Consider the following 14,625-nt stretch of genomic DNA (forward strand, 5'->3'; position numbering starts at 1 on the left):
CCATAAGAGAAAAAAACTTCATTACTTGAGGTTTATTGAATGCCCTTGCTCTTGCAGCTGACATTGGCTCTGGAGCTCTGAGTGAGATATTAGGATTGCGCTCTCTAAAAACCCTTTCAGCCAATCCCAGGCAGCTATTTGTTTATTCTTATCAAATCTGCGATCCAGCCCCAATTTCTCTGCAAATGCAAAAGCTAATTTTCTTATTTCAGTCGTGTTAAATCAAAAAAGTCGTCTTTCAAACTCGAGCACATGATCGACAAGTACTTTTTCCATATCTGCGTTGAAGGTTGGTTTATAACGACCAAGGTTTTCTGGAGTACTATAATAATGGCGTCGAAACGTGGTTTGTGGCACATTAAAATGTTTTGATGCTAAAAGCCAACCCATCTTATTCCTTTTTACAGCTTTAATAGCCTTAGCCATGTCTTCTTGTGACCAACTCTTCCGTGTCGAGGTACGTTGGTAATTGCCAGGCATCTTGTATAGAAAACAAAAAAATATATAAGTATATTCTATTTTATAAGGGTAAGATGACATAGTATGCCATCCTACACCTACGTCGAGTATGTCGTCTTACAAAATAGTGAATGCAATATAATTTAACTGTCGTGCCAAAAACTTTTAGCAATTGTTATGGGCAGGCGTGTGGCTTTCAATAATAAAGATCTGGGAGCACCGCCACTGCGCCCGTCAGTCACCCTGAGACATAAGTTGACAAGTCTCATACGTTCGTGGCAGCCTCGGTGCATGCGACATGGCAGACAAGCTCTGAGGGAGTAGGCTGAGGTGGTATGTACCTACACGTGGAGGAGTCCTCCTGACTACATTGGAAATCCCTTAATAGATCTGAAGAATCCTAAGTTAGAGAGAGATCAAATCGCCAAAGATTTAAGGAAGTGCCATGTTTCAGAATACGACACGTCCAACAGATCAAAGCGGAGATGAAGTACAAGATTACAATGAAATGCCGAAGAGAGAGAGAGAGAGCGAGAGAGTGAGACAGAGAGGGGGTGAGAGAGAGGGAGAGGGGGGGAAGATGCAAAAAATAGGTGAACGCAGACAACATTAAAAGTTTGTGCCTTATTGATGACTTGAACGATTGTATTACTCTGCAATTTAACCTCAACACGATAACTAATTGGTGTAAAAATAACTGCAAGTCTATCAATACAACAAAAGAACTCATAACTTTTACCAGAAATAATAAGCTACTGTAACGTGCTTACGACGTTAATAGTACTGCGTTAGATCATGTAAGCATTGTTGTAAGCTCGTGTCTTGGGTGTCATGTTTCATACTCTGGTTTAGCCTCATTATTACCACATATTGAATGATGAATTTAAATTGTTGTCGTTCTTATTTTTTTTTTATGATACCTAGTGATAGGAAGAACAAGTCGTGCGCCTGGGGTAAGTGACACGCCTTTCCATAGCAGTTGCAGTGCCACCCAGAGCTTTAAATCGGAACAATCTGAGAGGCACTGCCACTGCGCCCGTCATCTGACACATCAGTTAACAAATCCCTTGTACCTACAATTACACCGCCACCCTCACCCTTCAAAACCGGAACGCAGAATGCTCACATTACTGCTTGGCGACAGAATGAGGTAAGGTGGCAGTATTTTCCTGGACGAACTCTTTCACAACGAGATCTACTGCTAATAAAGCTCCTCTTCTGCTCCTTCGTTGCACTAAGTGATTTTGAGATACCGACTCATTAATTACTATAATTTATAAAGATGTACATTTGGTATGTACCTTTGGTATAGAACATAGGTATAGAAGTATATTGGAATACTGCTCATCCATCTGGTGCCCCATTTACGACGTCCTTATTGAAAAAATGAAATCTGTTCAGCGTCGGTTGGTGTGATGTCTAAACTCAAAACGCTGATTTTGGAAAACCTGTCTAATTACTCTGATCGCTTACGTAAATTCAACAAGATTAGTCTCGGAGATTGTAAGTAAACATTGGAATCTGAGCTAGTCGAACATATACATCTAAAGGGACCTACTCAGTGAGAGCAAATTTCGAAGTTATTTAGGGTCTTATTCCAGAACTCTACTCAATACTCAAGTCAGACCTTGAGTATGATTTAAAGCACTAAAAATCATACCGGAGTCCTTGCCATTAGGGCCGTATTTCCAGTGCTTGAAATCATACTCCTGACTAGAGTAGAGTTCTGGAATAGGACTCTAGTTTGCCATCGAACTAAAGAGAACTTTTCTGAAAATGAACCATCACAGAGTGTGCGTCGATCGTACAATATTATCATATCTGTCCACCTTGACATTTTTTTGAAGCATTATCTCCTTTGTGACAACACTGTACTCTAGTTTGTTATAATTATTAATACAAAGATCGAACACTCAGAAAAAATTCCTTCGATCCGGCCGGATTCGAACCGACATCTATTAGCATACCGTGCCAGACGTTATACCAGCTAAGTCACGGAACGAACCAGCGGACCTCACGAATTTTTCTAGTGCTTGTTGTCGTGTCTTTGTATTTGGTTTTTCAACGACTTTTCAGTCGCAGTGCCATCTATGAGAAATCTATGAAAGTTTTATCACCCAGTTAGATACTATTCCAGCTACCGGCCCTGGCGAAAGATGTCGCTATTCACTGTGTTTTGAGTTTTTATTGAATTGATATTCAATTTGTTTTGTGAAATTACTCCACTATTTTGCTACTAATACAAAAATAACTGAATATCAATTGAATAAAAATTGACTATACTCTAGTTTCATCAAGAAATAACCGCAATTTTTTGTTTCATCAAGAAATAACCGCAATTTTTGTTGTAATACCTAATAATATTGTGTAATTTAATTGAATGTTAGGATTTTAATTAATGGTATATTGGTAATAGTTCTAAGTACTGTTTATAGTTTGTAATCTGTAGCGTACTAAATAAAATAATATGAAATATATCGAAAACTAGTAAACATTATTTACTAAACTTTCTAATAATATCTAATAATCTTTGCGCTCGTGTTACAAGGTGTTCCCAAAGTCAAGTACACTTTGCAATAATTATTCAAATATTAAATTATTAATTTAAGTATGATCAAAGTCTCAGGTTTATAATTTATAACAGTTATTGTTTTACTTACGGTTTGTAATTCTTCGAAAAATTTCAAATTGTGGAAATTTTTCCGGATAATTTCTGAAAAATTGGTAAACTTAAAAAATATTATTCAAAGGCTCATTATTATGTTCTACGTTTAGATATATATTTTGATGTTTTATTTAGCGTGATATAGAAAATAAAATTACAATTCAAAAAAGCAAGTTAGAGTAAAATGAGATTTAAAATGATTGGACAATTGAGAAAAATAAAGAAGTAAGGGTAAAAAAAATCTTTATAATGACTCGATGGATTTCGTTCAGTATATTCAACTTTGTGGAAATGTGGAAAAATATTGAAAAAATATTCGGGAAAATATTTATTTTTCTGTAATATGAATTTTTCAAAATAGATACTTTTCCACGCAGCACTACTCATACTATACTTACTGATTTTAACTTCGTGGATGTCGTGTGTGCCGCTAGAGATCGCGAGTTGTTCCTTCCGGAACCTTGATCATATTCTACTACTTATAATAAATAGCCATACCTAATAATCAAATATAGTTATTTAATTAGTCAGTTATTAAATAATGACACCATGTATAAATACTAATGTTGTAATTAGAAGTATTGTATTGAAAGTCATTTCATTGACATTTTAATGTCATGGTGACGAATTTCGCCGCTAGATGTCACTGCTGCTGGAAAATAGTTTTTAGGATTGAAAGTCTGCTGTCTGTGTTCCAACGCATTTCCCCGAGTTGTAACACTCGATGTCCTTAAATGTTACACAATTTAACCAAAACTTACCGATTACCGCGATTCCTTTTCGAAAAAAACACCGAAAAGTCACATGTGCTTACGTATTTTGCACATATTTTGCGTTTTGTTAATGTAAGGGCAAAATGGTTCAAATTTTGTTAATAATTAGTTATCCAATATACCTACATCGAACACTAAACATGTCCACATTCTTTTCCTAACTACAGAATTTAACATAACGAGAACCCAGTCGTCTACGTGACCATGCAGCTGAATAATTTTTTTATTAGAATTACATATTTTTACTTTACCAAATAAATATGTTGTCTCTATTACATGAAATTTACAAAAAAAAATTACTTATTAAAAAATATTTGATCTAAGTCGTTCAGCGTCATGGATACTTTCATCTTTTTCTTCTTTTTCATGTGCTATCTTCTAACGAAGGTCCACGATCATGATGACAATCTGAACTTTGGATACTGCAGTTCTGCTTCCTCTCACACCTCTCTTTCCTTGTATTTTGCCTTGAATTATTGATTGCAATAGGTCGTCCTTTGAGTTTCTCAGTATATGGCTCAGATACTCCAGTTTCCGTCTTTTGATGTTATTCAACATTTCTCGTTTTCAACCAACACGTTGCAGGACTCTTTCGTTCATGACTTTGTCTCTTCGCGATACTCTCAACATTCTCCTATACACCCACATTTCGAAAGCTTCCACTTTTTTGCACATAGATTCTGTGAGTGTCCAAGCTTCTGCTCCGTACAAGAGAATGGAGAAGATGCAACAATGAGCCAGTCGAGTGCGGAGATCGATGTTAAGACGTCTGTTATAGAGCAAGGTTTTCATTATGAAGAAAGTATTTCGCGCTTGTTCAATACGGCACCTTACTTCAAGACTGTGGTCACCACGATCATTAACATACAGCCTAAGTACTTGTATTTCTATACTTTTTCTAAATTCTGTCCGTTGCATAACAATTTGCCAGTGAGCGTTTGTTTTGTTATACTTTCATATCCTGATATAATGCATCTGCTCTTATTGTTTACCACCTCCTTTGTTACAGCCTTTATTCATTGAGCACAGAGCTCTTTGCTTTTTGCTTTGCGTTAATGTATAAATATTTTAAAAATAAGTGTATGTATCTCTTTTTTTCCATCCTCTAAGATGTATCTACGCAAATATCGTGTAAGAAGTTCTATTTTGATTCTGTTATCATTTCTAATGCCAAATAACTAATAATAATGACGATAGTAAACCTCTTATTATTATATTCGTGCGCTAATAAATATAAAGAGCAGCTCAGTAAGATAATCCGTATCTATTTCTAATAATTAATCTCTCTTGTAGATTTCTCCTGTTAATAGCTATCTTAACATGATAATTGGCTACGCACAAGGAATTATATTTTAGTCAACCTGTTTTTTTATTATTTACCGTTGTGCAAATCTACGTTATCATCGGTATACTTATTAAAATCCGACAATTTAAGCTGCATATTTTATTTAAATTCAATAAAATAATTATATATATGTATAAATAAATTTATATTTATTCTAAATAAAATCTTAGCTTCGTTTTCTATGTAATGAGTTGAGTGAAAAGTCTGTGAGGTTTTTGCTATTATTCTAGCTAATTTTAAAGACTAATAAATGCATTTTTTTCTTTGTAAATTTTATATTGTCTTTGGTAATTTTAAAAATAATATTTTAGCCTTAGAGGATGGAAAATATTCTAAGTATATATTGCACGCTTTTTAAGAATAGGCGGGAACGATTCAAGTTTGTAATTCGTAAAAAACGCCCAGAACTGGTGAATCGTTAAAATGTCACATTTCATATCGTGACAGTGCCCCCTACATCTTTACAAAGAAGTCGACAACTATTGTAGTTAGATTGGGATGTGTTCCCTCATGTACCATATGCGCCCGACATAATGCCTTTAGAATTTCATTTGATTCCGACTTTACATCATTCTTTGAATGCACACGACCAAAAGGGGAATTCTAAAGTGACACGAAAGATAGCAAAACATCGTAGCTCAACATACCCAATACGTAATTGATTAAAGTTTGATAAGATATCGCACGTTTTGGCTGTCCAAGAAATATTGCTTTATAATAAAGTGATTTCTGTGTGAAATCATTTTTGGCAATATAATATTTTCGTGAAAAGCAATTATAGTGCGTCCTATTTCACACCGAGTGGTAGTAGAGCTCCTTGTGAAAGAGTTTGTCCAGAGAACTGTCACCTTACCTATTTCTTATTTTTAACCGACTTGAAAAAAGGAGGAGGTTTACAATTCGACTGTATGTTCTTTTTTTTGTATGTATGTTACGCGATAACTCCGGTATTTGTGAACCGATTTTCATGATTCTTTTTTTGTTGGAAAGGAGGTACTTCCATAGTGGTCCCATTTCATTTTGAAGAAAATCATCCACCTCGAAGGGTTCACGCATGAAGATTCATTTTTATAAATAGCGCCTAACTTTAATTTAGGAGCAATTACTTTAATTGTTGATTTTGCTATTTCTCCAATTCAAGGCGTTTTTCTCTAGATATACTTTGAGTAGTGAGAACCGATTTTTATTATCTCCAGTGTCAAATCCTGTGTAGTGGCGAACTAGGGGATATTTCAATAAAACTAGCAAATAGACGTAATTCCACGTAAATTTGAGGTCGGTTTTTTTAGTACTCTATACTGAGATTATTTAAATTTATTTTTTCAAAAGTATACATTTTGTTCAAGACTATCTCCCGCCAGAGAAACAGTTTATTGGCGCGCACGCTCTTAGACAATTATAAATCTACTTAATAATTAACTAGGCACGTAGCAGTGAGAAGGTACCTACTTCTCACATAGGCCAGACTTACTTATCAGACAAAACAAAAATGAAAATTGTACAATAATATATAAGAAGTGCAGATAACTTACAGCAATAAAATATTATTTCAAACATTTGTTTTAAAACCGAATTACATTGAAGAGCACCTTTTTAATTTAGGTTTTATAATATGCTTACTACATGTAGGATGTTTTCTTATAATAATAATAATTCGTTTAATTGCTTAAAATATTAAGAACCCTTAAGACCCCATACCATTATATACATATGTATACGTGGTACAACATATTTATTTACCCGCAGTAGAGTTTTTAGTAGCAATAGAGCTCCATGTGAAAGTGTTCGTCTGGGGAAGTACTGCCACCTTACCTATTTCTGCCGCCAAGCAGTAATGTCAGCACTACTGTGTTCCGGTAAGGGTGCTGGTGAAATTAGACACATGGGACTTGTCAACTTATGTCTCAGGATGACGGGCGCAGTGGCAGTGCCACTCAAATCTTTGCGATTTAAAGCTCTGAGTGGCACTGCAAATGTTACGGACAGGCGTGTAGTTTACCATCAGATAAATGACTTGTTCGTCACTCGATATTATAAAAAAAGCCTCTGTAGTCCATAGTAACTCTGCCACCAAGCAGTAATGTTAATGTGAGCAGTAGTGCGTTTCGGTTAGAGCTGTTTATCTCACTTGGTGGCCCACTGTGGCACCATTATAAGCTAGTTTAATACAATCAATAGTCCAGTTCGATTGAAGGAATTTTAGTTGGTGTTGATTGATCTTTGTATCAATAATAATAACAATAAGTACTTAATTTAAATTCAGTCCAAAGCGTTATAAGGTGATGATAGCACGTCCTATATGAATGTACCCTAAAGCAATAAATGTTGCAGATATACACGTAATACTCGTAGATATCTTTTATTTGAATATTATACAGTTACTTCCGAGTTCCTACATAATTTCACTTTTTATTTCAATGCGTTTCATTACAATCTTGTTATCTTTCACAAGGCAATAAAACTAAGCGTTTGTTTTTCTCTCATTGTAGGGTTCCGTAGAAAACAAAAATTCTTAATGTTTCGTCGAGTTCGTTTGTATGTCTATAGTTCTGTTATAGGCTCCTTTATGCATGTTTTGCGAAAATATTTTTATATAAAAACTGAATATAAAAAAAATTGTAAACTCAATATCGAATAGGTTGTGGTTGGATAGATATTTATAATATGGTGTCTATGAACGCTCAACAGTTTAATAACCAGAAAAAGTCTTTATGATTAATTTTTACTAAAATAAAAGAAGAACTCTTTGTTTTGCTTATACTTTTAACCGACTTCGGAAAAGAAGAAAGTTTTGAATTTGTCTGTATTTTTTTTGTGTATATTAACGTGTTGCCTCGACATTTGAGAACCGTTTTCTGTTATTCTTTTTTTATTAGAAACGGGGTGCTCGGTAGTGGTTCCATTCATGTTTAAAAAATATATTCCACCTCTAAAGGTCGCAAATTAAGAAATGAATCCGTTTTATTAAATTTTACCCATTTTTCACGCATTTTTTAATAAAACTTGGTAGATGAACGTATTTCCATTGAAAATAAAATGTTGTGGTAACCTAAAGCTTATCTGATGATGGAAATGGTAGACAGATTAGAGGAACTCCTCAAAATGTATAGCAACTACCTTGTCTTTAGGCTCTTATCATTCGTTTTGACGAGGAATTCCATATGGGTTTCGGTTAGCTTTGAGGAGACCGCGTTAATAACGAACACATGGAAAGCGTATAAATAAGCAAACTTTGGAGACTTTTTTATTTATAAAAAAAATGTTTCTAAAAAACTTCCTTGGTGTATTGTTAAGGAGTATCTAATATCAATGATTGAGGAAGAAATCTAATATCAAAATCCAATAATTACATAAAGATGTGAACATTTGTATTCGGGTGCATTTGGAAATGAGAAGATTGAAATTGAAAAAAAAAGATAGAAACAGACATAAAAAAACAGTTGTTGTATGTAGAATATAGGCTAAATATATACATAAAATGTATAGATAAATATTATAATAATAATTACTCAAATTCGTGTATTACATTTTACTATCTACTAATCGAGTAGTTGAATTCTATAAAACTATGACATGATAATCGATGCACCGGGCCCCACACACACACATATATACACACTAGCTTATAAATAGAATCTCAGAGCTGTGGAGGGGTTAGATGTGTTTCAGAGACTGTCGAAGTAGCACGTTTAGTGGGTTCGAGTTGTGCATAGTAATGTGGTTAATGTCAGGTGTTAATGTAGAATAAGTGAAGTTATCTGTCAATAAAGGATTATTCAGACAATACAGGAGTTTCTATTCTACATTCTATAAAGACATATTCGCTGTCAAAGTCATTCAAGGCAAGGGCGTACTAGTCCAAAAGTTAATAGGGCTTTGTTTACATTTTAAACTATCATAATAAATCTACAGAAACTATTAAGTTGGAACGTCCGAGTTCTTTAAATGCAAAATATAACAGACATTACAGCATCTTTATTTAGTATGTTATATTATTAGCTTCATAGCAAGGCAAGCAAGCTGAGTTGATCAGCATTAAGAAAATATCAAAATTCGCTTTTATGGATAACTCTCGCTTGACCAACGACTGAATAAAGACTTAATAGTTCCTAAAACAGTTTCCCTGTATCTCCTATGGTTTCGGATTCCCCCACACCACTCCAGTTATACAACCTATGTAGTATGCATACCTACCACATAATATCGTGAATATGGTATACTCTGTGACTTTTTTCGACGCTTTGCTTAAAAATTTAGAGGGTACAAATGCTTTACAAGATGCTTAAATGCTTATTTTTGTAACCAGACAGGGCAGCATGCATGTTAAAGAAGTTCTTATTGCGTATAGAATAAAGTTCAAGCAAGCTTAAGTTGATTTCCGTAACGGAATCCACCACGGGGATGTCAAGTCACCATTGATCTTACTTCAATAAGACCGAACGACTTAGAGGAGTTACACAGCGACTTCTAGCAGCGACGCAAAAGCGACGTAGTCGCTAACCGTCTACCTTTACACACGCGCGCGATTTTAAGCAGCGATGCAAGCGCGCGACTGCATCGATACAAACGTGCGATTTCACCGCTACACTTGACATTTATAGGCAATTGCATCGATGCAATCGCGCATTTGTATCGATGCAATCGCGCGTTTGTATCGATGCAGTCGCGCGTTTGCATCGCTGCTAAAAGTCGTCGTATGTAACCTCTATTAAGTTCACTGGTATTTTAGTGTAAATATTATGTTTAAATGATACAAATAGCTAGCTGCGTAAAGGTAATAACAAAGTCCGAAAGTTTGGCTGGCGTTCGTACGTTTACAAAAGTAAATAACAAATTTTGAAACGAAAATGTACTGTTATTCAAATGTCCAACTAACCGCGCAAAGTAACTACGACAAGCAACTCCAACTTTCATCCATTTATAAGTTGTTTGCGACTTGATTGTCACACGTTATATATATGAGATACAGACGCCGCAAGTACACCAATTTGTATGAAAACCAAGCGTGCCACATTTTTTGTACCCACTATGATACCACAAGAACTATTTAATGATTAATACCTCCTTCCGCTCGCTCTCAATTGATTGATTGAACGGAATACGCGTGTTTACGCGTATTCCATTCAATTAATCGATTCTAAATAGAATAATTTTTGTTCAAGTATTTGTTGATTACAAGTAGTCATAATATGAATATAGTGGAAAAATACTGGAATAAGATAGTTAAGTCCTTTATTGTACTTATTTAAAAAAAATGTTGCTTAATGAAAAAAAATTAATTCTTTAATTTTTAATCAATTTCAAATATTAAAATTATTGTCCTTCCAATAAAATGAGCTTATTAAATAACATCTTTTCGTAATAGGAGATCTTATCGATTAACTTAAATAATGGAAACGCATGTCAATATATGAACTTGCGACTGCCTTAATTAATTTTATTAGATGGTTTTTTTTTTGGTGATTGATCAAATTGATGAATGGCAAGACAAATGAAAATGTTACCGCTGACAAAATATGGTAAAATGTTAGTAATCAGAAGAGGTTTACTTAATGGACGGCCACGTGTGAAATTTTTGTGATTTGTTTATTATTTCTCGGATTTCTAACTCTGCTACTCTGCACATTTGGATAGTATCTTAGGTGGGATAAACTATACCATCGTCCTCGAAAGCAACGAACTCATACGTATGACCAACTCCAGGTTTTTGTAAAGACAGCGCACTGTTAATTCTTTGCATTAAATATTTTTTGTATTACTCGTACTACATATCCGGCGGTGGTGTATGTAATTATTTGCTCACTATATTCGGACGTTTTTTTTTTTTTTTTTTATTTAAAAAAAAAAAACAGATTACAAATAGCTTATGAACTAAAACGATGTAACATAAACCCTTTTGGGTTTTACCGTACATCGTCATATTGTTTCTCATTTTTTATTTACATTTCTACTTAATACAGTAATAACTAATTGCAAATTATTTTTTTCTTTTTTTTTTGCGAGCTTTACTTTTACGACATATATTTTTATTTTGTCAAAGTTACGGCGGTACTTTAAAAAAGTTACCGTGCGATTGAATAATGCACTCGTCCGCGCAGCGGTGTGCGTGCGTGCGTATTTGCCAGAACATCTCACCACTAATGAGGCTATTGATGGAACCAACAAAAGAATGAATTCCTGGGCATGTGTTAGTGTTCGTTATACAGGTTGAATTAGACGCATTACAATAAAAGTTAACTAGAAACTTTATACCGTGAATTCTTCAATGAAGTGTTGTTTAAGTTTATATTTTATATTTTTTGGTGTAAGGCATTGTTTTAGTGTAATTGGTAACTCATTTATAAGATTTGGAATACAATAGCTAGACTGTTGTTTACCGTACTCATTCTTAGTTTTACACTTTATGAGCTTAGCATTAGTTTTTGCGCGGGTCTGCCATTTGTGGGTATATGTTTTTTGTAAGTCGGTGTTAAAAAATTGTTCGACCAGTAACATGTATTTAACTTTTGTGTGGATTGGCATAAGCTTGCAGTGTTTAAATAATAACTGTAAGTTATATTTGAGATTAGATTTAATTTTAGTAGGTACTATTGTTTTGATGAATCTAACTTGCAGTTCATAAATTTTATCTAGGTGAGTTTTAAATGTTCTACCATAGCTGCTCAACCCATATCCAATTATTGATTCACATAAACACTTATACAGTGTCAACAGCGTGTGATACGGTATTTTGTATTTAATTAAGGAGAATTTGGCATAAAGTGCTCTTAGTTTCGTACAGATGTAGCTGATGTGCGCGTTCCACTTAAACCGACTATCAATCACTAGCCCCAGATACATTTGAGTGTCGACTGTGTCTATGCTACTACAAGTGCAATCTTTAGTAAATAATTTTAAGTGCAGGCATGTGTGACTATGTGCAATGAGTTCCAGTTTACGTTCGAGGCGATGTGCTGCAAAAATTATCGAAATTACAGATACTACTACTGATAATAGATACTACAAAACTGAAAAAAAAAACGAAACGTTATAACAAAAGAGTTATAGAATATTTTTATAATATTGCTAAGGTCGTAATAATTTTCGTCCCCATGTTTTCAAAATCGATCAGAATCGAGAACAGTGTTGCCTAACGTATACATCACTAAATGTGAAATTTGGCCAAAGAAATGTACAAGCGGCCGTACCACGAAACTGAATGCATCATACAAACGTGCGTTCGTTCGATATTCATGGCGTAAAGGATAGGCATAAAGGATCACAAATATATCGCACCAAGTAAAAGCCGCAATGTATTACAAATAATGAGGCATACACTCGTTGCATATTTGTTTTCTCGAAATTCATACAAAACAAAAATAAATGTTTTTAAAATAAGTTATGCATCTTCTGATTACAAAATCACTTTCCCGTGGAGGGAAACGTCCCTGTTTACCCGTTTACCCACAGTTATGGTGCTTTTGCAGTTTATAATGGCACTATTATGCATTTTTCGCGTTTTCGACTGGTTTTTATCTACGATAACAGTCGAGCGCGTTCTGAAGTGTAGCAGCGGCGTGAATTTCACTTACTTTGGGCAAAAGAAGTACGTACACTTGCGGCATCTATATAGATATATGTTTGTGATCTGAGATATGGGTAGTGAGGTATTCTATATGAATAATCAACAAAAGCGGCGGACTTGTTTGTAGTAGGTACTTTGTAATCTAATTTATTCCTTTGTTTTTTTGTCGCTGAACTGTCTATAAAATTTTACAAAAATCTTGCAATATACCAGTTTGTATAATTATTCCATTGTCAGTTTTACCGTACACATTTTTTTTTGTCAAAACATTATTAAAACTATTAGTCATTCATACTTTTCTAAGGCACACTTGACTATAGGGTACTACTACCTAGCCCTTTGGTTAAATGTACTTTTATTTTGTTGAAGTTTTCAATCAATAATAGCTTAGTAATAAAAATGCGAACAAATAAGAATTTCAAAGTTATAAGCATCAGAATCTCCCGTGTCGACTGAAGAAGTGGCGACGGAGTACGTGAGGCGGCATTCTTAAGCTTGAGGAGAACTTAGGACAACATTATAATCCAACTAATTACAAATACGTCTGATTAATAAGTAATAATACATAGTATGATATAAAACATACTACGCTTGAGACCGATAATGAAACGCGCGTCATGACTTTGATATCTGGAAGTTAAGAAAATTTTTAATTACACTACTTACAAAATTGATTTTTCGCTGCTCATTCTCATATCGGCGTGCAGGCGGTCAACATGACGCGTAACGTAATATTCAGTAGAGGAGCCAATAGCGTGTATTAAAATATAATGTTTGTTGAAACTTTTACCTGAGCATCTCTTTAAATTAGAGGTAGTCCTTACTACTTCTATTAATAAACTCTTTTTTTAAAGCTTGTAAACTTACAAGAACATTAATACACTACTTAGCTTCCAAATACCTTTAGTGTGTGATTTTTTCTATTTGGAACTCAACTTTGAAAAACTAGTCGCAAAGAGCTTTTTTGATCGAAATTGAAACGTAGCGAAAGCATGTAGTTTAGCGAGCAGTCTCTATTTTCGCTTGATATTGAATCTCAATCCGGACTGATTGCCGACTAGCCGTTCTGAGTCCGCCGTAAAAGGAGCGATGAACGTTATTTGCTTTTGACTTTTCGTTTGAACGAAAGTGTAATTTATATTTTTCTTTCATAGAAATCATGTAGACGCTTATTTTCTTGTTGTGTTCGATAATAATAATTTTTCACGGCATTTCACTTTTATCTTCCTCTTATTATTATTATTAAATGTATTTGAAAGATGATATTATAAATAATAAATGCAAAAATGTACCAGTTTGGAAACTGGCGTCTCTTGCTTATGTACACACATGCTAGTTACCTTACATATCTGCCTGCTGCTGACAAACCTTTTACCTGTATACACAATTTACGTGAGACGTACACCCGCCATTGTCATAATGGCGGGTGTACCTTAACGGATCCTGACAAACTTAATACCAAAAAAATGTACCTAAATTGTATATTTTTAAATATTATAAAGTAAGAATAGGATTAAAGAGAGTATTTAAAATATGTTAAAATATGTATTATTAATGTCAATCAACCTACTAAATCAATAAAAAACCCATTGAAAAACATAGACGCTTACCGTGTCCTATACAGTTAAATAATATCAACCCTTCATGACATATGAAAAAAACTATATAAGAACCGGCGTTTGTCACCTTTTCCACCAAAACAAGGACAAATACTGACATTAGTTTACTCAAATATAAGAAATATAAAAAAATGACGACAATATTTACAATTTTGATTTCGCTATAATTTCGTTCTAATAGAGGTACATTTTTTAAAGAA

General features: G+C 34.1%; 1 protein-coding gene across 1 annotated transcript in view; it reads left to right on the forward strand.

The window, feature by feature from the left end:
- Positions 1–904: 904 nt before the first annotated feature.
- The window catches only part of LOC113235917, a 77,608-nt gene continuing 63,887 nt past the window's right edge, over positions 905–14,625 (forward strand). The window contains exon 1 of the mRNA XM_026471839.1: positions 905–997. Coding sequence (XP_026327624.1) covers positions 905–997 — 93 coding nt within the window. The remainder of the gene's footprint in view (positions 998–14,625) is intronic.

The sequence above is a fragment of the Hyposmocoma kahamanoa genome, unplaced genomic scaffold (assembly GCF_003589595.1).
Source record: "Hyposmocoma kahamanoa isolate Upper Pololo Valley unplaced genomic scaffold, ASM358959v1 88, whole genome shotgun sequence".
Taxonomy (NCBI): Eukaryota; Metazoa; Arthropoda; class Insecta; order Lepidoptera; family Cosmopterigidae; genus Hyposmocoma; species Hyposmocoma kahamanoa.